This window comes from Martes martes (genome assembly GCF_963455335.1).
Source record: "Martes martes genome assembly, chromosome: 9".
NCBI classification, from domain to species: domain Eukaryota; kingdom Metazoa; phylum Chordata; class Mammalia; order Carnivora; family Mustelidae; genus Martes; species Martes martes.
Genome location: NC_137896.1, coordinates 85,819,694 through 85,846,664, shown reverse-complemented (window position 1 = coordinate 85,846,664; position 26,971 = coordinate 85,819,694). Strand labels below are relative to the sequence as shown.

At 38.2% G+C, this 26,971-nt stretch overlaps 1 protein-coding gene across 2 annotated transcripts in view; it reads left to right on the top strand.

The window, feature by feature from the left end:
• The window catches only part of GFPT1 (glutamine--fructose-6-phosphate transaminase 1), a 54,028-nt gene extending 27,300 nt beyond the window's left edge, over positions 1 to 26,728 (top strand). For both annotated transcript variants that reach the window (XM_080813299.1, XM_080813300.1), the window contains 11 exons: positions 2,979 to 3,084; positions 5,180 to 5,343; positions 6,253 to 6,348; positions 9,003 to 9,100; positions 13,601 to 13,721; positions 14,582 to 14,739; positions 21,213 to 21,327; positions 21,798 to 21,925; positions 22,734 to 22,901; positions 23,521 to 23,682; positions 24,574 to 26,728. In XM_080813299.1, coding sequence (XP_080669425.1) covers positions 2,979 to 3,084; positions 5,180 to 5,343; positions 6,253 to 6,348; positions 9,003 to 9,100; positions 13,601 to 13,721; positions 14,582 to 14,739; positions 21,213 to 21,327; positions 21,798 to 21,925; positions 22,734 to 22,901; positions 23,521 to 23,682; positions 24,574 to 24,618 — 1,361 coding nt within the window. In that variant the 3' untranslated portion in view covers positions 24,619 to 26,728. The remainder of the gene's footprint in view (positions 1 to 2,978; positions 3,085 to 5,179; positions 5,344 to 6,252; positions 6,349 to 9,002; positions 9,101 to 13,600; positions 13,722 to 14,581; positions 14,740 to 21,212; positions 21,328 to 21,797; positions 21,926 to 22,733; positions 22,902 to 23,520; positions 23,683 to 24,573) is intronic.
• The last annotated feature ends 243 nt before the right edge of the window (positions 26,729 to 26,971 follow it).

The following is a 26,971-nucleotide window of genomic DNA, read 5'->3' as shown; positions in this document are numbered from 1 at the left end:
ATTTTTCTAATTTGCAGAGTATATTTTGTCTGTCTGCTTTTGGCATTTAGAAAAGTGCTTTTAATAATTTGTTTCTTTGAAATTTCTAAGATTTTAAATCATAAAGTTTTTTTTAAAAATTAAAATCATGTAAGATACATTAATATAAGTAAGATGTTTAGATTGGGAAAGAGCATTGTATGCTAGGCTATTGTAGATTGAATTCAGTGGTAGTTATTTAATTTATTCTATCTTTTTACTAAGTTATGTTTAAATGATCTTTATTTTATGCATGACATTTTACTTTTAGATTCACATTCACATCTTGATTGCCTTGTTTGAAATTGGAGTCTTTTTGTTTGTTTGAAGTTTATTTTTCTTTATAGGACTTTCAGCCATACAAATTCTGGGTCATTTTATTGATAAAATTAGACAGAAAACAAATGGCATGCTCTTTTCATTTAATTATTATTAAAAGCTTTCCAAGTAAAAGATAGGGAGTGGTAAATTCAGAAAATTGAAACCCATTATTATTAATGTATAAGTCTTGGTTTCTTGAAAAAATATTAGCAAAGGACTCTGAACCTTTCATCTTTAGATAGTGGCTGGTTTAGCTCTTTTATCTAAAGTGGAAAGTTAGTTCCTTATGTAGCCTTCAGTCATGAAATGTTAGGATATCTTCTTACTTCCTCCCTGTCCTTCCCTTTTAAGAAGAAAAACTAGTATAACCAGTGAAAGTAGAGAATTTTGAATCCAGGGTTCCAAATTTCTGTTAATAATCCTGCTCTTTTTATACATTACTTTTATGTTACCTCGTACATTTTCTTGGGCTGCTCTTAGAAAGAAAGAATGGAAAAACATTGGCTAAGGTCTTTTTTTTTTTTTTTAAAGATTTTATTTATTTATTTGACAGAGATCACAGGTAGGCAGAGAAGCAGGCAGAGAGAGAGGAGGAAGCAGGCTCTCCGCCAAGCAGAGAGCCTGATGCGGGGCTTGATGGCAGGACCCTGGGATCATGACCTGAGCCGAAGGCAGAGTCGTTAACCCACTGAGCCACCCAGGCGCCCCTGGCTAAGGTCTTAAGAAGTTAGAAGAAAAACTTAACATGAGGCATCTTTTTATGATCATGAATTACATTTTAGTAGCTTTTATTTCTGTAGCTCCTCGTAGGTAGATGATGTGTGGCTCAGCAAAGTTGAGTTTAAAAAGTTTAGCCTCTTATTAAAGAGGCTGTATAAAGGGGGCTTTTAGATTTTCGCTATTTTTTCCAGGTGTAACTTCTGACAAAGTAAGAGGGGATGGTGATGATTGTATTCTACTGAAATCAGATGAGAAAATCTATGTACGGCAAAACATTTTGTAGATTGCAGGAGTTGTGTAGGCATCAGGTGGTAATGTTCTTTTCATTTAAATAGGCAATGATATTAAATCCTTCTAGATATTATAATAAAATATACCTTGTTACTTGAAGAATAAATATCTGGAGAAGGAAGATAGTGAAACTTGGCAACCAGTAGGGCATTGAATCAACTAAAGCTAGTTGTATTTATTTTGAAAATATTGGTCCTAGGCTATTCTTTATATTTTTTAATTCAATTTTTTTAACATCAGGAATGTTCACTGTTTTTGATGTGCAGTTTCATGAGTTTTGTCAAGTGCAAATAGTTGTTAACCACCCCAGTCAAAGTGCAGAACGATTCCATGCCCATGAAAGTTCCCTCCAGCTGGAGAGTTGTAGCCAGCCCTTGTTCCCTTGTTCCATATCAGGCCTTGACAAACACCCATCTGTTTTCTCTTCCTGTAGTGTAATTTTTCCTAGGATGTCATCTTATATGTATTTTTAAAAGTGTGATACCTTTTTTGCTTTTGAATTTGGATGGAAAGATGTACAGAGCTGTTTTGTTTTCATGTCTAAAACACATCATACGATTATGGAGAACTTTGGATGTATATTTCTAAGAATACTTACAAGCAAGTCTTTATAGACATGCATTTTAGAGGATAGATACAATATGAATTTTTGCAAGTATATTTATTGTGTCCTCTGGCCATTGTGTCCATAGTTATAAGGTCTGTAAATGTCCTGATCTCAGAAAAAGGTGTTTTTTTTTTGTCTCTGTGTTATATAGTCTTCAAGTAATGGGTTCCTCCCCCCCCATATTTGGCTAATTTGTCAAACTGCACTTTGCTTTCCACCTTTGACTTTTGTTGTGAGTGAGCCAAAAGGAAAAAAGTTCTTCACTCATGACTTGACAAATTAAGTAGAGATGCCAGAATTCTAAAGTTCTAGGATTAAAAGGATATTATTGCAGAAGGACCGTATTTTATCCTAACTTAAAAGAAATGTAAGAAAACCCAATTTTAAGAAAGAAGAGGTTCTAGGTTTATGGTATTTCCAATCCTTAGCAGTAGGGCCACATATAGTGTATGATAGAGAGTTCTAAGTATCTTTGTTTTGTTTTGAAATCAGAGTTAGTATAAACTACAGCTTGATTTGTTGTGCTGACTTACTGTTAAAATTTAGAGAAGTTTTGTTATAATAAAAATTAATATGCCATCAGTCTTCATTTTATTCATTGCACAATTTTGATTTTTAATGTAATTTTTGTAAGTTTAGTTACATAAACTTATATGTATTCTATCAAGTTTTGTGTAAAGTTAAAATTAGGTGATACATACTGTTGATTAAAAAAAGTTAGTGATATTAGTGAATTATTTGCCTTTTACCAGGAAGAGAAATATTCCGCTTTAAAAATGTGTAATTAGCACTCTCATCTGCCACGCTCTCTTTGATAGTTGCTGTTTCACTCTACACCTGTGTCTGTTGTTCTTGTTGGCTTATTGCATGGAAATAAGGTGATCTACCTAGCATCTCAGAGTTGCTGAAATTATTTTGTGTTGCTATGGTTTTTTGTTGATTTTATAGAAAGTTATGTCTGTTTATCCACTGGCCATGGTTTCCTGCATGATTGCTGATTTGTGTTAACTCTGTGCTCTAGGGAAGGACAAAAAGGGAAGCTGCAATCTCTCTCGTGTGGACAGCACAACTTGCCTTTTCCCTGTGGAAGAAAAAGCAGTGGAATATTACTTTGCTTCTGATGCGAGGTGAGCTTCCTTCGTTGGTTCAGAGAACTTAAGTAAAACTTCTCATGTTACTGAAACCAAAAGTCATTTTATGCATATCTAGTCATCCTGTGTGGGAGAATTTTGTCAATTAGGGAAAAATGTAGGTGTCCTTTTAAATGGAGATGGGGTTCTAAGAATATTTTTCCTCTGAATTCAAAGCACGTAGGTCAGTTTACCAAGAAAAGAGAACAGTCCTTGAGACTTGTTTCTGCATATTTACTCTGAGCTCTTTTATTATTTTTCCTCTTCTTTCTGGAGCCTTACCCGGTTTTATAGGGAGGAGAGATTTTAGATTGGAGAACAGAATGGCTTAGTGTCCCAGCAATTACAGTATGCTTGCTAAACCATTATAGTTTTAGTCCAATAAGGACGCCTGCCTTTTTTAATTCGGAAGTAGTTTGCCACATAATCACTTTTATAAAAGAAATAGTACTAGACTAAGACATTTAGAGCAAGAAGTACCGTGGGACGGTTAGATGCATTTAGAAATGGAATACCAACAGTGGGGAGGATCGAATGGATCGCTCAGGTTGCCAGCAAGCACTTGAGTCATTCGTTGTGCCTGAAAGTGAGAGGGTCTGAAGATGAGAAAGGGTCATAGTTTAAGACTGCTGGGATTGCATCATCTCAGTGGGAAAATAAGTTTTGACTGTTTCCTAATCTTTGCCAGAGTATACTCAGTGCTAGGATGCATCGTTGTCATTAAGTAGGTTTGTTACAGAATTGACAGTTATGGCTTTAATAAACTGGAAATTGCAGAAGCTTATCATCCTTTTGTCATTGACTGATAGGTTCATATTGAACACTCTGAGCAAATCCATGTCCTAGGCTTAGGAGACAATTGTGAGTAAAAATAAAAATATACTTGTCTGAGGAGTGCCTGGCTGGCTCAGCCAGTGGAGCCTGTGACTCTTGATCTCAGGGTTGTGAGTTTGAATGTGAGCTTGGGGTTGTGAGTTCGAGTCCCACGTTGAGGGTGGAGATTACTCCAAAAAAATTTTTTTTAAGAAAAATTTATTTATCTGTATGTGTGTGTGTGTACAAACTTGTCCTTGAGGAGCTTTTCCTTAATGGAGAAGACAAATTTTAATCAATCATACAAGTATAGAATTCCAGCTGTGACAAGAATGCCTGTAACAGGGTAACTCACTCTCCTGTGGGTGAATTTCTTTAAGGGAGTGACACTTGAGAGATAAGGAGATGTTAGGAGTTAGTTAGGTGAAGAGGTAGAGGGAAGAACATTTCATTTACTGCAGATTGGTCAGTCTGTAAGAGTTTGGGACGGGTATGAGTATGGCTGGAATAGAGGAAGTGGGAGATGCGGCTAGAGAAGGAGGTAGGGTCATGGTAAGGTGTTTTTGTTGTTTTCTGAAAAGCCAAAGAAAAGCCATCAAGTGGTTGTTGGGTGAGAGAGAAATCTTGGTTTGAGTTACCTTTTGATACTCATTTTGGCAGAGATGGAGAATGGATGGAGGGAGGGAAGGAATGTGGTTGGGTAAGTTAGCAGGCTGCTGCCATAGTTCATCCAAGATCTGATGGTAGCTTGAACTGGCTTGTGGTGGTGGACATAGAGGCTTTGAGAAATATTTAGGAGTACAAAGTGGAAGGATTTGGAGATAGAATGAGGAGGAAATAACCATGCTTTCTGATTTGATCGAATCTAATTTGGTTTAGGGTGTTGCATAGAGGTCCTTTTGTTCATTGTCCCTAGTAGGGGACACTGCCCTGTAGGGAATGGCTTGGGTAACCAGAAAGTTATCAAAGATACTGCACAATGATAGGTTTGTATTTTTTAAAGATTTTTTTATTTGAGAGAGAGAGAGAGAGGAGGGACAGAGGGAGAGGGGGAGAGAGAATTTCAAGCAGACTCCTCACTGAGCACGGAGCCTGACATGGGGCTTGATCCCATGACCCTGAGATCATGACCTGAGCTAAAATCAAGAGTCAGATGCTCAACTGACTGAGCCACCTAGGTGCCCCAAGTTTGTATTTAAACTTGGTCTGTGTGTCCTAATGGTAGTTGTATTTGTAGTAACCATCCTTGATTATTGATTGTAATATCTCCTTTTTATAGTGCTGTCATAGAACATACCAATCGTGTCATCTTCCTTGAAGATGATGATGTTGCAGCGGTGGTGGATGGCCGTCTTTCTATCCATCGAATTAAACGGACTGCGGGAGATCATCCTGGACGAGCTGTGCAGACCCTCCAGATGGAACTGCAGCAGATCATGAAGGGTGAAAGTTTTTGTCATGTTGTAGCTTGGTGTTCTTAATGGAAAGGACACATTCTGCTTCCTGTGGTTGTGTAGGAATCTGATGACACAGTGCTGACTGAAATCTTCCAGACAATTAGTGAGGGGATAATCCCAGGAAATGGGATGATTTTTTGGAAAAATTACCTGCTGTTCTTAAAGTAGTTATTCTTCAAACTAATTCATGGTTGGTTGTTTGTTAAATTAAAAAAGAGGCTGATTGTTTAAATAGTACTTGATATTTTTAAGATACTTTATGAACATAGCTTATGTTCTGTTCTTTATTCCTCTCCCGAGAGAATATGTATGTATAGAATATATAAATAATGTGGATAGTAGAACTTAACTCATTAAGGTTGTTTTGAGGATGAAGAGAAAATAATTTATGTAGAGCCTTCAGAACAGTGCCTGACACACTTAGGCCTACTATAATGTTTGCTCTTGTGAACTGTTAAGATGATTTTTCTTAAAAATGACTTTTCTTCCCCTTTCTCATGGGGTCATGGTGGGCTAAAAGCTAACATTTATTCTTAACAGCTACATGTCAGGTCTCCCCTACACTAACACACAATAGTGCTGTGAAATAGTTGCTGTTCTTATTTTATGGATGAGGGAATTTCCCCAGAGCCATTTAGGTGTTAAAGGATAGAACCATCATTTGAAACAAATCTGAGTCTAAAACTTAAGTCTGTCCCTCTCTTCTGTTTTGTTCTAACTGCGTGTTTTAGGTGTGAAGTTAATAAAGTGAGTTTTCCTCCTTATGTATTTTTCTTCACACAGGGCAAAATATCTTATGTGAATATTGTACTCTACTGCCTTCCTGAGATTATGTTACAAAAGGTAGACTTCAGTTGGTACAGATTTCTTAATGATACAATTTATGTTACTTCAGGCAACTTCAGTTCATTCATGCAGAAAGAAATTTTTGAGCAGCCTGAGTCCGTTGTGAACACGATGCGAGGAAGAGTCAACTTTGATGACTATACTGGTAATGAACTATGGATGATTATTTCAGAGCCTCCTGTGGGGGTTGGCACTGGCAGGGCCTGAAAACTCCTTGTCCTTTATAGCCTGACAGAAAGCTGTGGCTGCCGGCCACCAACGGCGTCCACTTGTCTGTCACAACCCCCCCCCCCCCATATGTGAGTCCACTGACGTGAGGTGCGCCTAGAATTGTCAGATGCCAGAGGCATAGAGCAGGGGTAGATCAGTGGTTACCAGGGGCAGGGAGAGTGTTTCAGTTTGAGAAGATGAGAAAGTTCTGGAGATGGATGATAGCGATGGTTGCCCAACAGTGTGAATGGGCTTAATGCCGTGGAGCTGTACTGTACACTTAACAATGGTTAATGTTAAGTTGATGCTACATCTATTTTACTGCAATAAAAAAGGGGAGGTAATAACTAATGGTTGTCAGAGGTCGAGGGGATGGGAATGAAGAGTGACGCTAATGGCTATGGGTTTTGGGGCAGGTGATGAAATGTTCCAAAATCAGGTGGTGCTGATGGTTGTACGGCTCTGAATATACTGAAAACCACTGACCGTGGACTTTAACAGGGTGAATTTATGGTATGTGACATATCTTAATAAGGTAGTTATCAAAAATATAAAAACTGGCTAGGAAGTCAACATTTGAAAATTGTCAGTATTAGCATGATTTTTCTGGAGTGGGATGGGGATGTCCTCCAGTGTACCATTAAAAACATTTAACCTCTTTTCACTTCAGAAAACCTTTTTGGGCACTTGCTGTGTAGCAGGGACTCTTCTGGGCACTGTAAATTCCAAGAGGAGTGAGACCTGGTCTCTCTCTCCTTGGGAAGCTTGCATGTATCTGCTCAGCCTGGATTTTCTCTCTCAGTTTCTAAGTGAGTGAAGGTGTGAACTTCCCAGAGGCTTTCCAGGTGTTTGCTTAACGCCTTCTGGGATAACATGTACCTTCCTGCCTGCCTAGGATGAGCTGAGAGGGCAGCCCTGGTCTTCTTTCTGGAAATTCTGCCTGGACCCTGTGTCACAGGAACTTGGGCACCTGCAGAGATGAGTTTGAGATTGACGTTCTGGGGTCCTAAGTTGTCTCTAACCTCTTTATTGCGAACTCCCATTTTGGGAACACTGCTCATTCATCGGGACCAGTTTAATAAACAGTGTAGCAAACAAACTTTGGGCTAAACTTCTCAGCATTAATTCATTTTTGACAAATAATTGTTAGGGTGTAAAACTCTCATCCTGAATCTGTGTGTCATATGTGCAGTGTTAAGTGTCTTCTTCCTTATGCCATGTCCTGGTAATGATTTTCAGAGATGTCCAGAGAATGATTTCTCTGAGTAAATGCTGTCTCTGTGTCTTTTTCTTTTCTAAGCAGCATCAGACTTTCTCAACAGGAGAGATTTGTTGAAGCTGAATTATAAATAGAACGTCTTGTGTTCAGAACATCATGTTGAACATAGGGACTATAGGGAAGTTATTTCTGATATGATCTCTTTGAGGTTCTTATAAATCTAGAAGGGGGCAAATATATAATTACTTAAAGGTAAAATACGATAAATGACACTAGAGACATAGTTTAATGTTGAGATGTTTAAAGTTCACTGTTGAATTTGGAGTAGACAATAAATCTGTCTGTGGGCAGGGGCTTTGGGGCCACGGAAGGCTTCACGAAGCAGGCAGGCATGAGTTTCAAGGATTTGGAAGGTGAAGATGACACAGAGCACTGCAGTTAGAGAAAACAGCGTTAGCTAAGGGGGGAGATAGTGGAAGACCACGGGCAAGCTATTGGTAGAATACTGTGTGGTCCAGTTTGCCACATCTACTACCTAAAGAGGAGTAAGGAGCAGTACATCTGGGAAAGAAGATGGGAGGACCTGCCAAAGGGGTTCTTGAATGCTCTACTGTCGGGCGGGGGTGCGGGGGGGACCTCCTTGTGTAGAAATTACAGAGCTGTTAGGAGGCTTAGGAGCCAAGGCGATCAGAGCTTCACTGGAGTGAACTGGGTGCTTGTCTGAGCAGCGTGCCCTGGAGGGGCGAGAGGCTGAGGAGCAGTTGCCACTTAGGATGTTGTCCTGTCTAGGCTAAGGCGATGGGGAAGGGAAGGAGAGAAGCAGGAGCTGCGTTTGTGGGTGTGGGGAGAGGGGCTTGTTGAAGGGGGTTGAGCTGGAAAAACTGGGAGAGTAGCAGTAAAGACCACCTATGGTAGTCTTGGAAGAAAGATCAGGAAAAAGATTTATCTCACAAGGGAAGACAGAGAAACTTTCAGAAGTTCATGATTTTAAAAAGGACTTTTATCAATGTTATCTTCCTCATAAAAGTTCTTTTTTTTTTAAAATTTTATTTATTTATTTGACAGAGAGACAGAGAGCACAAGTAGGCAGAGCAACAGGCAGAGGGAGAGAGAGGGAGAAGCAGGCTCCCTGCTGAGCAGGGAGCCTGATGTGGGGCTCGATCCCAGGACCCTGCGATCATGACCTGAGCCGAAGGCAGACGCTTAGTGACTGAGCCACCCAGGTGCCCGTTTAATTAAGTCTTCAAAACCGTATATAATTCTTTAAAGTGGTAGTGTTTCCCATATTGGCAGTGGACACTCACGAAAAGTGATTACCTTTTTCCTGTGGTCCTTTCCTCAATAATTATATTCACAAACTTTTATTTCAGTGAATTTGGGCGGTTTGAAAGATCACATTAAGGAGATCCAGAGGTGTCGGCGTTTGATTCTTATTGCCTGTGGGACGAGCTACCATGCTGGTGTAGCAGTAAGTGGCTTCTTGAGATTTTAACTGTTTGAGGTTGGATATCAGAATGTGTCTGTAACACACCATGTAAAATTACAGTTTGTTAAAACACGATGTTACCTTTTCATGTTGTTAAGACAAAAATCAGGAAGGTGGGGGACAGAAATGTTAAAAGTAGCTGCTTGGACTTATTTATCAGTGGAAAATTTGCTTTAGAAAGACTCTTAGATATATAGGTGGCCCACCTGCGGTGTCTTCATGGAAGGCAAAGAGTGGGAAGATTTTTCTGTAGGAGCAGTCCTTAGGTTTTGCTTCTCATTTTCTTGGCTCAGACAGATGGCTGGTTGGCATGTGTGAACCTCAACAGGATTTTACTTGGTAGGCGCATTTCTGCAAACGAAGGAAGTCTGCTTCTTGTCAGACTTCGTTCTTTATTTTTTAGGAAGCTAAATTAAAACAAACTTAAGTTAAATTTTTTCTAGTTTTATTGAGAAATAATTGACATACATCGTTGTATAAGTTTAAGACCTATGGCATGATGGTTCAAGTTAAATATATTGTGAAATCATGGCCACAGTAGGTTCGGTTAACATCCATCTTCTCATAGAGGTACAATAAAAACAAAAGAATAAAGGAAAGAAATTCTCCTGTGTGATGAGAATTCTTAGGATTTACTGTCTTAACAACTTTCCTGTATATCCTACTGCAGTGTTTGCTGTAGTCATCATGTCGTACATTATATCCCTAGTGCTTGTTTATCTTATAACTGGAAGTTTGTACCTTTTACTACCTTCCTCCAGTCCCCTCTCCCCCCACCCCTACCTCTGGTAACCAAAGTCTAATCCCTTTTTCTATGAGTTTGTTTTGTATTATTTTTTAGATTCCACATATAAGTGAATCATACAGTATTTGTTTTTGTCTGTGATACTTATTTCACTTAGTATAATGCCCTCAAGATCCATCCGTGTTGTCACAGATGGTGGGATTTTCTCATTTTTCATGGCTGAATAATATTATTCTGTGTGTGTGTGTGTGTGTGTGTGTGTGTGTGTGTGTGTGTGCGTTTGTGTGTGTGTGTGTGTTTGTGTGTGTGTGTATGCACCACGACATTATCCATTCAGCAAATGATGGACATGTAGGTTGTTTCTGTGTCTTGGCTTTTGTGAATAATGTTGCTATGAACATGAGGATGCAGATATCTTTTCAAGTTAGTGTTCTCTTTAGCTTTGAATATATTCCCAGAAATGGAATTGCCAGATCATATGGTAGTTCTATTTTTAATCTTTTGAGGATCTACCGTAATATTTTTCATGACGGCTGCACCAGTTGACATTCCCACCAACAATGCACAAGGGTTCTCTTTTCTCCACATCTACACCAGCATTTGTTTTCTCTTGTCTTTTTGATGATGGCTGTGCTAACAGACATAAGGAGATACCGCATTGTCGTTTTGATTTACATTTCCCTAATGACTAGTAATGTTGAGCATCTTTTCATGTACCTGTTGGCCATTTGTGTATTTTCTTTCTTTCTTTTTTTTTTTTTTAAAGATTTTTATTTATTTAACACAGAGATCACCAGTAGGCAGAGAGGCAGGCAGAGAGAGAGGAGGAAGCAGTCTCCCTGCTGAGCAGAGAGCCTGATGCGGGACTCGATCCCAGGACCCTGAGACCATGACCTGAGCCAAAGACAGAGGCTTACCCTCTGAGCCACTCAGGCACCCCTGTATATTTTCTTTGGGGAAATGTATATGCAGGTCATTTGCCCCCTTTTTTTTTTTTTTAAAGATTTTATTTATTTATTTGACAGACGGAGATGACAAGTAGGCAGAGAGGCAGGCAGGCAGAGAGAGGAAGGGAAGCAGAGAGCTTCCTGCTAAGCAGAGAGCCCAATGTGGGGCTCGATCCCAGGAGCCTGGGATCATGACCTGAGCCGAAAGCAGAGGCTTTAATCCACTTAGCCACCCAGGTGCCCCCATTTGCCCATTTTAAAATTGGGTTATTTGTTTTCTTTTTTTCACTTGAGTTCTTTATATGTTTTGGATATTAGTCCCTTACTAGATACTTGGTTTGCAGATACTTTTTTCCCGTTCTGTAGTGTGACTTTTCACTTTGTTGATCGTTTTCTTTGCTGTGATTTGATGTAATCCCACTTTTTTATTTTTTATTTTGTTGCTTTTGCTTTAGGTGTCATAGCCAAGAAATCATCACCAAGACCCATGTCAAGGAACTTTGTTCCTGTGTTTTTTTCTAGGAAGTCCTTGGTTTCAGGCCTTTCATTTAAGTGTTTAATCTATTTCGAATTAATTTTTGGGAAGCTGAAATTCTGTATCAAAGATGTGTGTTGGTTGTCAGTGCCGAAGCATAGGAGTGTAATAGTCTTAGTCCAATAAATGAGATCCAGATGTAGTTTTCTTATAACTACACCATTTACAATGCTGTTGGTGTCAACTTCTGTAAGTACAGAAGACCCTTACACATTCAGTTTCTATTTTGAGAGTTTGTGACATAGTGATTTGGGGGCAAAAATATCTATGATCTGTACCTGTGGGAACGAGTCATATAACTAGTGATGGAAATCGGGTAGTTGTCCAGCCCTTGCATCTCAGTCCTCTCTCAGTCCACTCCTCAGATCACATGGTCTAAAAAGGAAAGTCTAGAAATCAGTATTGAAGGAAAGAGTTCTAGAAAGTGGTTGTTTCAAACGTGGGGGAAAAAAGAATGACTTGAAGACATGAGTGTGAATGAGAGGATTGGCCAGTTCCCTGGTGGCTTTAGATCTGTTGTTACTGAGAGACCCCTCTATTCAGAAATTAAAATTTTGATTAAATGTTTCATCTCATGCTAAACCTGAATTTTAGGGCAGAAAATATATGCTAGGTTAGAATTCTCTAATTAGGAAATTTGAGAAAATGTTAAAGTTTGTTTTGTTTTGTGTGTTGGTAGATGCTGAGACTACTTTAGTTAACAAATGTGAGAAGTCCCTTTAGGGTTTATCATACAAAATAGTGTTGTTAATTCTATTCTATCTAGTTTTTGGGTTTTTTTTAGTTTTTGTTTTTTTATGGGTTTTTTTTGGTGGAGTCCAAAGTGAATGACACATACGCATAAATGCTTTTTTAGTATATAATATGTATCCTGAACAATAACAATCAACTGAACTCATTCTAAGTACAGTTTGCTTTTCAAAGTGTTACTTGTCTCTGGGTTTTTACAGTGACATAGAATAGAATTTATGACAGTATATTAGTCTCTTCCAGTGCAAATATGTCATGCTGTGTATTTATAAAGAGTTACTTCCACTGAAAGAAAAAGATATTTATTAGCACAGATAAAACTTGAGATTACTTTAGCAAGGTATGTTTTAAAATATCTGTTAAGTTGCTAGATTTGTATCTTTCTCTTTTTATTTTGAAGAATATAATTCCAGTGGAACATTTATATCGTAAATGAGGGAGTAAAGTTTGATTTTTGTTTGTTTGAGGGAAAATGTCCAGCATTTTAGGGTCAGTAACTTAGTTACATATAATTAGTAAGTAAAATATAGCACTGGAAAAGATTTGTTAAAAAATAAGATTTTATCTTTGAAGACTTTCTGTAAGTGGTGTTACAACATTGTTCTAAAGTGCCAAACCAGGGCTACAGGATAAAACCATTTAGTTTACTTGTGTGGACAGAAAAGTTAAAGGGATATGAAGTAAGGAAACCTATACAGTTCTTCACTCCTGTGAAGGAGGAATGCGGTGATGGGGCAAGAGGGTGGGCCCTTTGCCTAGAGCAGCAGGTGGTCTCCACAAGTAAATGTGTGCACCTACCTGTAGGGCCTCAAATTTTTGCTGCCTCAAAGTTTACATTTTTCTATTGTCTTGGAAGTTTTCTGATGTTTAGAGTAAAAGGAATTGGATTAGAATGGAAATTAGTAAAAGAAATGCTAAGATGCTGTTGGCTTAGAAGCATACTACCCCCTACTTCCCTCTCCATACTACAGAGTTTGGAAATTGTGAGCTTGAGCTTTCTTAAACAGGAGTTCCAAAGTGTATTGACTTTTTTTTTGGTAACGTTACGACTTTATGAATACATGATATTTTTGAAGTGCTTAATTTTTCACAGGGGGTTTATGTGTCTTTGGTTCTCTCTGAAATCTCTCAGTGACTTGGTGTTATATGAATTGCCATTTCAAGATTAGGAATTGGGAAGTTAGAGATAATAGACAAGCTAACTCAGAGCAGTGCTTTTTCTGCTTCTCAAAACATTGTATTTGTGTGGGTGTATTTGCTTTTAAGAATACATGCATTGATAACTAAAGAGTCTTGTACTAAGATGTTAACAGTACTTATATCCTGGCTGGGGGGATTTTGATTATTTTTTATGCTTTAATCAGTATTGTTTGTATTTTCTAATAATGCATGTGTATCATTTTTATAGTAAAAAGAAATGAAAAGTGTACATTGACTCCAAGGAAGTCCAGTGAGAAAGAGTATTTGAACTAAGGTTATACAACCGAATCATCTTTTCTCTGCAGACACGTCAAGTTCTTGAAGAGCTGACTGAGTTGCCTGTCATGGTGGAGCTTGCCAGTGATTTCCTGGATAGAAACACTCCAGTTTTTCGAGATGATGTTTGCTTTTTCATTAGTCAGTCAGGTATGCTAATTTTAAAGCCTTGAAAGAAAGGAAAGTCATTCATTCTAATAATTATAGCGTACCTTGGCGAAAGCTGATATTAAAAGATAAACAGGTATTGCAGATGACCTGACAAATACAGATTTATATTGATACTATGTAATTCTCTATGAGTTAGTAAAATTAACACATTTTACACTCAAGGAGCTGAATTTTCAAAGATCAGAAAAGGCGATCATAATAAGTAGGAACTTACTATTTAAAGTTTTACAAATTTATTATTTTATTTATTTATTTATTTATTTATTTATTTAAAGATTTTATTTATTTTTATTTATTTGACAGAGAGACACAGTGAGAAAGAGAATATAAGCAGGGGAAGTGGGAGAGGGAGAAGCTGGCTTCCTACCAAGCAAGGAGCCTGATGTGGGGCTCAATCCCATGACCCTGGGATCATGACCTGAGCCGAAGGCAGATGCTTAACGACTGAGCCACCCAGGCACCCCACAAATTCATTATTTTAAAGTGCATTTTTTTTATATATATATAATTTTAAAGATTGTTTTAGAGAGAGAGTGTGTGTGCAAGCTGGGGCGGGGGTGGGGTGGGGGTAGGGAGAGAGAATCTCAGGCAGACTCCCTGCTGAGCATGGAGTGGAGCCTGATGTGGGGCTCGATCTCAGGACCATGAGATCATAACCTGAGCTGAAATCAAGAGTCAGACGCTCAACCGATGGAGCCACACAGGTGCCCCTGGTCATGTTTTAAAAAATTTTTCTTAAATGATACCGTTGAAAGTGTAGTCAGTTTTTTGTTTTTGCATCTAAGAAACAGTGTCTGCTGACTGCTCTGTGTGTTACATTTGTCTTCCTTCTTATATAGGTGAGACAGCAGACACCCTGATGGGTCTTCGGTATTGCAAGGAGAGAGGAGCTTTAACTGTGGGGATCACGAACACCGTGGGCAGTTCCATATCAAGGGAGACAGACTGTGGCGTTCACATTAATGCTGGGCCCGAGATTGGTGTGGCCAGCACAAAGGTAAGTTCCTGACTTAGTTCTCTTGATTTTGTTATCATAGTGGGGGTGGAACACACTAATCCATACCTTATAGTTCATTTGTTAGCACTTACAGAGCTCATATAGTTTACTAATCATAACAGTGCATAATAGATAAAACACTCCTGAGGCTAAAAGGGACAAGCGTAAATAAGTTTCATGCTGGCTGTGTCTATTCATCACTTATGTTCCTCCTGTCAGTGCAGCAGGGTACATGGTAAGTCTGATGTCCTCTTCTTTTAGTAAGTGTAGTAGGGAATTAGAAAAATAACAGATTAGGAAAAAAAAGAAAAAAGAAAAATAAAAGATTAGGAGCATCCAGCTTAATTCTAATAATTTTTGACAATTTACATACTCATAGCTTCTAATAACTATGCCAAAATACACATATTATCTGTGGGAGTTTGTAAGGGATTGTACACTTTTTGGTATAAAATTTGCTAGTTTGGGGGCACCCGGGTGACTCAGTGGGTTGAGCCTCTGCCTTCGGCTCAGGTCATGATCTCAGGGTCCTGGGATCAAGCCCCGCATTGGCTCTCTGCTCAGCAGGGACCCTGCTTCCCCTCCTCTGTGCCTGCCTCTCTGCCCACTTGTGATCTCTGTCAAATAAATAAATAAAATCTTTAAAAAAATTTGACAATTTAAAACAATTAAAATGAGTATTATATGACAATATCTGTTTCTCTTTTGATACTCTATCTGTGGAGACTTAAGACTTAAAACACCTTTTTTAAGGCCTATTGAGACTACTTTGCTCTTTGAAATTGGAATATACAGAAATTTAGTATTAGTAATAAAAATAGGAATCTTAAAATTCTCTCTACATAATTGTATTACTCTTTATGATTTCAACATTTCTGTTTTTCTGCTTAAGCATAATATTTCCTACTGATCTTCTAATAAGATGCTTAGGTATTGGTGGATTTGATTCTAATTAAGGGAGTGTGGAAGATGATGTTAACACGTACAGAACCACATTTGAATTTTTTCCTCTTAAAGAACCTCAGATTTTTTTTTTTCTGGAAAATTTGTGATTCTTATATAAAAACCCTGAGTGAGGTTTTTTGTTTCATGGTTACTTTGATGTTGCTAACACTATAATTTACAGAAAGCTGAAACCTGAATTTTCTCCATGTGGTAATTAAAACATGTAAGATGTTTGTGCTTGGGTTTCCATTCTGTGCCTGAATAAATATCCAGCTGCCCTCAGGAGCAGCTTATGGATTTTTGGAACAGTATCCAGACAGACAGCTTTGATCAGGGATTGGAATTCCAAGGCTCCTTTATTCACAACACATGGTGAAACAAGGGCTTCACCGTGGTATATGTGAGATACAGGGTCGTAGCACTGAATGGGTGCTCTTCACTTAACTTTTCAAAAAAATCTTTCTTGAACTGTGAGCTGCCTGGGGAAGTTTAGTTTTTTTAATTTCTAATTCTCTTGTTCACAAAAACTTCAATTTTCTCAACATTTTATTTTTATTTATTTTTAATATTTGATTGATTAGAGAGAGCACAAGTGGGGGCCGGGGGGGAGAGGGAGAAGCAGGCTCCCCACTGAGTAGGGAGTGTGAACAAGGGCTTAATCCCAGGACCCTGAGCCGAAGGCAGACACTTAACCAACTGAGCCACCCAGGTGCCCTTTCTTAACATTTTATTATCATCATTTTCAAACACACAGTGAAGTTAAAGGAATTTTATATTATATATTATAATTATATATATATATAATATATATATATATAATTATAATATATAATATAAAATTCCTATATATAATATATATATTATATATATTATATATAATATATATATTATATATTATAATTTTATATTAACACCCATATGCCCATCACCTAGATTCTATCATTAACATTTCAGCTCTATTGAGGTATAAGTTTCACCACCATAACATTCACCAATTTTTGGTATACAGTTTTAGTAAATTTGGCTGTGTAACTGTCACCACAGTCTGTTTTAGAAGACTAATTCACTTAAAAAATGTTCCTTTTGTGCTCTTTTACAGTCAGCCCCCCACCCCTGCCTCTCAGCCTCAGCCTGAGGCAGCTACAGTTGCTTTCTCTTGCTGTACTATTTCATCTTCCAGAAATTTCTTATAAATGGGATTTGTATAATACATGTCTTTTGTGTCTGGCTCCTTCTCTTTAACAACATAGTGAAAAAGGGTTTCACCGTTGATGTTTTTGAGACTTTTTAATGGTGTTATTTCTAGCAGTAGTTCTTTTTTGCAGGTCTTTTTTTTTTTAATCTTTTTATTTTGAAGTAACTCTAGGGTTTATAGGAAGTTGCAAAGATAGTAGAGAAGTCCATGTACTTCTCACCCAGTTTCCCCCAATGGTTACACCTTGTATAAGAAAAAAAGCATCTTTTCATAGTATATATTTTAATTAACGTCTTTAAAAATAATGGCTCCCTTAAAAATTTTAGTAAGTATGACAGTCTTACTTTAATTTTTCTTGGACTTTAAAGTAATTTTGCTTTCTTCAGCTGCTTGACATTCTGGGCTTGGAGTTACAAAAGTTTTGCAGTGTTTAGTTGTAGAGCGTTTCTGAATGGTAAATAGAAGTTTTTGTTAGTAGGTGATCAAAGAAGTTCATCATTGGTCCTCATCCCTGCCCCTGTGATAGACCTAGCCCAAGATTTCTATAATCTTGATTGTAAATCTCCAACTTTGCCTGAAAAACTGTCAGGGTTAAAGAGAGAGAGAGATTACCGAGTTTCTCATAATATCAGACTGTAGACAATTTGATATTTCTGTAGGAACTGATGGGCATAAATGTGCAGATTTAGCAGTTTTTTATGTTAGTGCAGGTGTTTAAAATTTAACCACAGTACTGACTTTTGTTGAGTTTTAAAAATAAACTGATACAGCTTTTGGCCAAATATAAAGTAAAACCAAGTTTAAAAGTTCAGAGTCAACTTTTTCCTGGTGAATTCTTTCAAACCTCAGTAAATTCTAAACGTGAGGTGTAACTTACTTTTCTCATAAGTGGTTTTCTGGTATCTGTTGGTGAAATGAAAAACATGGAATTGGAAATTAAGCTTTAATGGGAATGCAATGGAAAAATATGTGCGTTAAAGCTATTCTGTTTAATATTTATACCTAAGAACCAGGATCAAGATGTCTTAAGTCCAAATAAGGAAACATTACTCTGTAGAATAACAGTTTTAGTCATGGGCTGGAGGAATTGGAACTCATCTGATTGGTTTGAGCCAGAAACACTTTAGGTATGCCAGGGGTCCCAGATAGTGGGTCTCTCCCCCATCCTGATCATATGTTTTGTGATTAATTAGTTTATTGAAAAGTAAGCATCAGTAGGAAAAAGTAGACCAGAAGGGCCTGGAATTGCCCATTAGCCTGAAGGCAAGGGACTGCAAATCCATGCCAGTGCTCCTGCTGGTGGACCCCATCATAGCACAGGGACAGGTGGCTGTGGAGGAATGTATGAGCAGCTGGCCGCTGGGAAGCTCAGCAAGAAGTAGGGAGTCTCATTTAACTATTGGGAAGTTTCATTTAACTATCAGGAGCTTTAACAGATTGTGATTTTATTATACAGGAGGCTCATTATCCACATTATGACAGGAAGAGAGTCATTGATGAAGTGATCCCTTATCCTGAGAAGAGTCATAGAAATTCAGCCTATAATCTACAAGAAGACTCAGAATAAATTTCTTAATGTTAAAATTATACATAGTACTATAGCTGGCTACACCACAACAGTCCTGGTGATTTAAGAATAGAAATATAAATAAGAAATTCAAATGCCTAAAACATAAAATTTAGTTTCTTTAAATGATCAATGAATTAAAAAGATACCAGAACTACTATTAAAAAGTCTTAGTACAGAGGTGCCTTTGTGGCTCTGTCAGTTAAGCACTGACTTTTTTAAAAAGATTTTATTTATTTATTTCACAGAGAGAGAAACAGTGAGAGAGGGAATACAAGCAGGGGGAGTGGGAGAGGGAGCCCAATGCGGGGCTCAATCCCAGGACCCTGGGATCATGACCTGAGCCGAAGGCAGATGCTTAATGACTGAGCCACCCAGACACCCCTAAGCATCTGACTCTTGATCTCAGCTCAGGTCATGATCTCAGGGTCCTGAGATGGAGCCCCTCTTTGGGCTCCACTCAGCAGGAAGTCTGCTTGAGATTTTCTCCTTCCCTCTCTCTGCCCCATCCTCCCTTGTGCTCTCTCTTTCTCACACACACATAAATAAATAAATCTTAAAAAAAGGGGGGGGGTGTGCCTGGGTGGCTGCAGAGACTAGAGACTGCAGGAAATGTCACAAGCCAATAGAGAAAGTGTGTGTGAAATGGAGGGAAAATTGGCTATTTATAAGAGTAAAAACACAAGTTAACATTTTGCACTAAAATCAATTTCAGATGGACTAAAAGTCAAAAAGGGACAATGAAAACAATAAAATGAGGAAAATTTAATAATACTTAACTGATGTTAGGGTGGAAGGATTAGGCTTAAAAGTACTACTCAAAGTTAAAAAAATAAAACTTGCTAAGTTAATAAATACCATTATAAAAGGGTTAATCCAAACTGGGAAAAAGTATTTGAAACCTAACAGTGAAGACATTCTTAGCACCAACAAAAAACAACCAAAACCCCCCAAAACTCCCAGGTCCAGTAATAAGTAAAGAACATATAATTAATTATTAAAAGAGAAAACATAATTGGCTAATGAACATGAAAACAGTCTTGAAAGATTTAAGATATGTATGATAAAGTGGTAGCAAGAGACCATTGTCTAACAACCAAATGGTAAAAACTTATTAAAAAGATAATTTTAAGTATTGCAGAGAATGTGGCAGAACATTCATCTCACAGTCTCATACAGCTAATGGGAATGAAAATAGTCTTGGTCGTTGACTGCACATTTTAAAACATTCACAGTTCTCTAGCCTAGGAAAATAGATGTCTCTTAGTTTAAGCTTTCATCAGTAAAAGTTTGTTTTGAGCCTGCGTGTTAGGCATTACACTGAATGTTTTACATTGGTCTCATTTAATTCTCATGAGAATCTTGTAAATGTACCTGTAACAGATGGGCCATCTGACACCTAAAGAGAGGAAAAACTGCTGTGGTTTAGTAAGCAAGAAAGAATGCATTCTTCCTTGGGAAAGTGCTTGTGATTAAATTAAGAATATGGCAAGTTATAAGAATATATCTACCAATTGATTTTCTTAACCATTTAAAGAAAGAAGAAGGGCAGTAAAGATTAGTAGGCAGTATTCACAAATGTTATTAATATCATGTTATTAAAATGTAATTTTACATTTAAGTATGATGATTAGGGGCGCCTGGGTGGCTCAGGTCATGATCTCAGGGTTCTGGGATCGAGCCTTGCATCGGGCTCCCTATTCAGTGGGACACCTGCTTCTCCCTCTCCCACTCCCCTTGCTTGTGTTCTCTCTCTGGCTGTTTGTCTCTGTCAAATAAATAAATAAAATCTTTAAAAAAATGATTTTTCTGGGGTACCTGGGTGGCTCAGTGGGTTAAAATCTCTGCCTTCGGCTCCGGTCATAGTCCCAGGGTCCTAGGATCAAGCCCCGCATCAGGCTGTCTGCTTGGCGGGGAGCCTGCCTCCCCCCCCCCCCCCGCCCCTCTGCCTGCCTCTCTGCCTACTTGTGATTTCTGTCTGTCAAATAAATAAATAAAATCTTTTTAAAAAAATGATTTTTCTTGTTTCTACCCACTTTTCTACAATTGAGCTTTAAAAAAATTTTTTTAAGTCAAACTGGAGAAAAAAAAAGGTGGGAGTGAAGTATAAGCAATGGGCAAAGGTGAAAAAAAAAAAACAATTAAAAAAAAAAAAAAAAAACCAGTGCAAGTACCTCAGGGAAAGTCCTTCAGCTTTGCTTTTGACTTAGATAAAAAAACCTAATCTGGTTATGCACGTGCAGATTTACACTCTGCTCACCTTCCTTTGCATGTTTCTGTTCCTTTCTGATGGTATTAGGGATTTGGTAAGCATCTGCTGCGTTATAAGGAACTTTTGTTTTGTATTTGGAAATAAAGGTTAAGTCATTGTTCAAATTCAAAAAACACTAGTGATAGATTTCCCAAGCACTGATTCAGTTTGCTGTTAACTAATGCTGTTTTGTTTTTTGTTAAATATTTATTTATTTGAGAGAGAGTGAGAGGGGAGAGGGTCAGATGGAGAAGCAGACTTCCTCCTGAGCTGGGAGCCTGATTCCGGACTCAGTTCTGGGACTCCAGGATGATGACCTGAGCCCAAGGCAGTCACTTAACCAACTGAGCCACCCAGGCTCCCTAACAGTGTTTTGTTTTGTTTTTAATAGACAATACATATTTATAAAACCAATGGGAGGGAATTCTTTATTTTAATCTTTTTTTTTTTAATTAAAAAATCCCAACTTCTTAAAATGCAACTGCAACTAATTCTGCTTTTCTATGGTGTTTCAGGCTTACACCAGCCAATTTGTATCCCTTGTCATGTTTGCCCTCATGATGTGTGATGACAGGATCTCCATGCAAGAGAGACGCAAAGAGATCATGCTTGGACTAAAGCGACTGCCTGGTATGAAGATCTCACAGTGGATGTTTGTTATCTGCGGGAGTGGCTAATGGGTGAAGCCTTTTCTCGTCCTTGAAGCTGTCTATGGCTTGTAGCTATTTAGTCAAAAAGATCCTCCTTCTTTGGCATCTGTGTTTTTAAAAATCTTTCACTAAATAGAAACAGTGGTCTTTGGGGCACCTGGGTGGCTCAGTGGGTTAGAGCCTCTGCCTTTGGCTCAGGTCACCATCCCATGGTCCTGGGATCGAGCCCCGCATGGGGCTCTCCGCTCAGCAGGCAGCCTGCTTCCGCCTCTCTCTCTCTGCCTGCCTCTCTGCCTACTTGTGATCTCTGTCAAATAAATAAAAGAAAAAAATCTTAAAAAAAAAAAAAGAAATACTGTCCTTTTGTTGATTGCTTCCAATATATTGTTATTATATCATTCAGTTTATTACCCTTTTTTCATAGACTTTGTTAATATTACTTCTTAACAGATTTGATTAAGGAGGTATTGAGCATGGATGATGAAATTCAGAAACTGGCAACAGAACTTTATCACCAGAAGTCAGTCTTGATAATGGGACGTGGCTATCATTATGCTACTTGTCTTGAAGGGGCACTGGTAAGTCTTCTCACTTACAGTTGTGGTCTGAGGACTTACGGACCTGGCATACAGTCATACATACTTTTAGATCAAATGAAATAGGTAGGACTTTTGAAAATGTCTCTGTATTTATGCACTCAGATTTGTTATCTTGAGAAAGGGCAACAATACTTAATTCAAAAATGAATATCAGGGTGCCTGGGTGGCTCAGTGGGTTAAGCCTCTGCCTTTGGTTCAGGTCATGGTCTCAGGGTCCTGGGATCGAGCCCCACATCGGACTCTCTGCTTAGTGGGGAGCCTGCTTACCCCCTTCTATCTCTGCCTGCCTCTCTGCCTACTTGTGATCTCTCTCTCTCTCTCTGTCAAATAAATAAATAAAATCTTAAAAAAAAGACTTAAAAAAAAGTGAATATCAAGAAAAATACATTTTACCACCTTGATTTGGATTTAGCAAGTTAGTTAACTACTTGGGTTAATTTGTTGCCTACATGTGAGTAAGAGATTAAGTTTTCTAGGTGTGAGATTTCATGGAAGTAAACATGAGGCAAGTAAAAACAGTTACAGAGTAATAGGAATTCATCATCATCTGAAATCTTCAAGTTTTTGTGGGTTTAGAACTTCTAGTTACTTACTTAATAAATAAACAGACTTCCAGTTACATGATAGTTTAGAAATAATGATCTATTCACCTATATTTACAGGTCAGTGGTCCTTTTATACTTCTGGCTAAATAGTGACTTCAGACAGCAGATGTTTCATGTAATATTTGCATAAGAATGGGTTTTCGAAAAACAGACTATAGACTAATCTAGTTCTTTCCTGTTAGAAAATCAAAGAAATCACTTACATGCACTCTGAAGGCATCCTTGCTGGTGAATTGAAACATGGCCCTCTGGCATTGGTGGATAAGTTGATGCCGGTTATCATGATCATCATGAGAGATCACACTTACGCCAAGTGTCAGAACGCTCTTCAGCAGGTGGTTGCCAGGCAGGTAAGTTAGGGGCTCCTGGGAGGGCACCAGGGTTGTCTAAGAGTTGGGTCACTAAAGCTTATTTGAATTTTATGACTTTAAAGTGATAAACCAGTGCCCAGTAGGAGGCTTACAGAACATGTGGAGGTTTACATGTGAAGAAACTGAGATACTCAAGAGTTTTGACAGCACCCAGCTCCTGATCTCATAATAAGCAGAACCAAGACCAAAACTGAGGTCCTAGTCTCCCGATCCTGTCCTCTCTCAGTGTGTGCTTCTCCCTTTCAAGTTAATATTCTTGAAAGTATATTTCAGGAAAAACTGGGTTTTATGTTACTATTACAGGTGTTGTGTTTAACTGAGTTTTCTTCAGCTCACTCGGCTTTTATATAAAGCCCCAAAGATACTACTGGCTGTTAACTGAGCTCGGTATTTCTCAGTTGTGTGAGTTTGAATAAATTACCGAATCCCACAGTTTCCGTTTCCTTGGCTGCAAGTCAGATCAATCTGAGTTACCACGTAGGATTGTGAGTCAGTGAGGCCACGTGCATGTGGGCAGTGCAAAATCTACACGTGCGTGTGCAACAGCTCTGCCTTTGCTTACCAGCGATTTTGTGTGTGTGTGTGTTTTCTTTGCCAGGGACGCCCAGTGGTGATTTGTGATAAGGAAGATACCGAGACCATTAAGAACACAAACAGAACAATCAAGGTGCCCCACTCAGTGGACTGCTTGCAGGGCATCCTCAGTGTGATCCCCTTGCAGCTGCTGGCTTTCCACCTGGCTGTGCTGAGAGGCTATGACGTGAGTGACGGGCCCCGGAGAAATCTTGAGTTCGCTTTCTACCTGGTTCATTCATAGTTTTCCTTCTAAATTTTTAGCTACAGCATTGGAGAAATCCCTTAGGTATTTATCTGTCACCTGTCACATTTGCATGGCCCAGTTCAGAGATTACGTCATGACCTTTTTTTACCCATAGAACCTGAAGGAACCTTGGAGCTTATCTCTGTGATTGGAGATTACCTCCTTGGGGAATCCCCAGGTGTCTTCTGTTTCCTTCAGGGTGGCTGGCAGTTCTTTGGGACGCCCCCACACATTGCAGGGTTTAGTATCCCCAGTCCCTCGGTCATGACAGCCCAACATCCTGCTCTCACACACAACTCCTCTAAATCACTACTGACTGGCATTTCTAGTAAGAAAGGATTTAACAGGGAGAATTAGGCTTAGAGCTTACACAGCCATTAGAAGACCTGGGGAAAGGCAGGGGAGGGAGGCCACTGTGCCATCCGCCAGGGTAGGAATTGCAAGGAACCACTACTGTCAGGGGGTCTGTAGCACCAGGGTGGGCCACTGCTAGAAAGATGCGTGGAAGCTGCTGGCAAATCCCACATTAGCTGCCTGAGGCCCATTACCCTCCGAGTGGGCTGCACCTTTTGCAGAGGACCACAGAGCGCTTTCTCTGCTGAGCTAGCTCCTTCAGGGTGCTTTTTCCTCATTCCAGGATTTTTAAGATGTATTATTTGACTTTGTTTTCTAATTGTAGTTTTTTATTTTTTGTAATTAAGATGGTTGAGGAACATGTTGTTTTCTGGTTCTATACGCAAAAGTAATTTGCTTAGAGTCGCTGTTTCTCCCTCCCTACCCCCCAACCCCCCGCCCAGTCTGTACAGTCTTTCACATATTGTTTCTTTGCAGGTTGATTTCCCCCGGAATCTTGCCAAATCTGTAACTGTAGAATAAGGAGCATCTGCAACTCTGGGCGGTTGAGCAACACAAGACACCTTTTGTATTTAACACCTTGATTTAAAATATCACCCTCTGAAGCCTTTTTTAGTAAATCCTTATTTATATATCGGTTATAATTATTCCACTCAATTTGTGATTTTTGTGAAATTACCTCATATTTTTCCAGTAATCTGTGGGGGAGTTTAAATAATGGAATTTATATTGGAATTGTTATCACAAAGAGATTCAGCTCTCATTTTCTTTCAAGGATGCCGGGTGTTGAATTTCTGGGCCCTGCACTTCAATCTGGGAGGATTGTGTGTTTTTAGAATACTTGGCCTTTGTTTTACCGTGCTTCTCTTCATTCAGCCCAAAGAAAGTGTAGTACATTTAATTGGAATATCTAAAGACAATGGCAATGTATGCAAATGCTTAGACCTTTGATTAAGGTTTTGTTAAGTTTACGAATTAAGAGAAGATGCTGTGATTTGTTTTGAAATTTGTGTTTTGTTTTTAAATCACACTTGTAGAACTTAAAAACTGAAAGCTTTTCTTAGTGGGGTTTCTATGTAAGTTAGGTTAACCTGAGTGTCTCTGACCTGTTGCTTGTTATCTGGAGGTCGAGTTAGAGTTAAGGTAGGAAGCTAGAGTATGGTAGTACATTGGTTTTCTCCACTCTTAACAGCAAGTATTTGCACAATTTTATAACAGAAACTTTAATTTTGAGCTGCTTAGGACAATTGACAACATGATTTTCTGTATGAAGTTGGGGGACCTCCAGGTGGGGTGTCCTACTCCTAGTTTTTCCATCTTCTAAAACTGGTTTTTGTTTCCTTGTATCTGTAGTTTTTTGTTTCTTGTGTTTTTGTTTTTGTTTTTTTAATGATTTGTTCTTGGAAATCACCACACAAAGTTGCTGTCATATGTCTGAGATTAAATCAGTACTGATATATGCGGAGTTCTCTAATTTTTGTCCCGAGGAAAAACTGCGTGCAGTGAATTTTAACTTTTTACTGCCTTGTTACATAAAACTCGTACCAGCCTGCCAGTTGGAAGTTCTTTGTAGATTGGAAGATTTGCAAGTCTTTTGATTAATCATTTGATTGTAAATGTATGTGCCGAGCTAGGTTTAAAGAAAGCTGTATGTTTTACACTGATGCTAGTGAAGGATTGCATCAAATATAGTATTATTTCCTAGGTATACTTCTCAACTGTCTGTGTTCCACCCCTGAAATCTATTTAGGAATGAAGAAGATACAAATAAGTGAAGTGGTATCAAGGTGCCTTCAGCTGATTTATGTCAGAAATGGAATTTAACAATTTAGATTAAAATAGAGTTAGAATATTAGTTTGACACCCAACATGTTGTGAGTAATCATTTCTTTATGGGGCTTTTTGGCCAAATCTTGGGGGTTCTAGAGCAGTGTGTTTGTGTTTTGGTGAAGTCCTTCTCTTTTTAAAGTTTTTGCCTTTAAATTGTGAAGGTAAGATATTTAGCATAGTTATTTAAGTAAATTCAGGCTTTTTCTTTTTTCTCTGTTTGAATTTCTTGGTGAGGTTAAGATTTTCTAATAGCTATTGCTGCAAGGGGAGCACAGAATTCTGCTTGTGTATTAGGGTTAGAAAAATACTTAGCATATTTTGAGGTACTTTGGAAGGACTGTCCTAGATGGAGACTAGAAACCTGGTTGTTTTTAAAAATAAAATAAGGTTACTATTTACATCATATGTAGGTTGTCACTATAGCTATATTTATCTATTTTAATTGTTTCTGAGATGATTTTGTTTAGGCCTGCTAGTTTTAGTATGTGTGTAGTGTCATTTCTTATGTCAAATTAGCATTTTATGTCTGATTTGTATGGATTTGTAGCATTTCTTAATGGTCTAAAGTTTAAGTCGGCATTCTAAGTGAACAAATATGTGAAATCAATCATTGGTTTTCAATTTCTCTTTTTCTCTTCCTCTCTGTCTCTCTGTCTCTCTCTCTCTCTCGCTCACACACACACACACACACACACACACACACTTCAAGCTAGGATAAGTTCTGAACTGGATATCAAAAGCTGGTATTAAAGAAAAAAAGTGATATTTTCCAAATAAACATGGTTTCTCTTTTTTGTCCCTTCTTGCTTCTTACTTTATTTCATGTAGTGATTTTTAAATGCTTTTATGTATTAATTACGAACACTAAAAAGGATACTCTCATGAGGCAAATCACTAATAAATGTGCGTGCCTAGTTAGAACCAATGTAATATTAATAGGTAAGAGAATCTGATTTTTCAAGAAAGGTATTCTACAAAAGGAGTCCTTATATAAAAAGTTCTTTCTTGTAGTACATTTAGAGTTTAAATTCATTCACATATAACT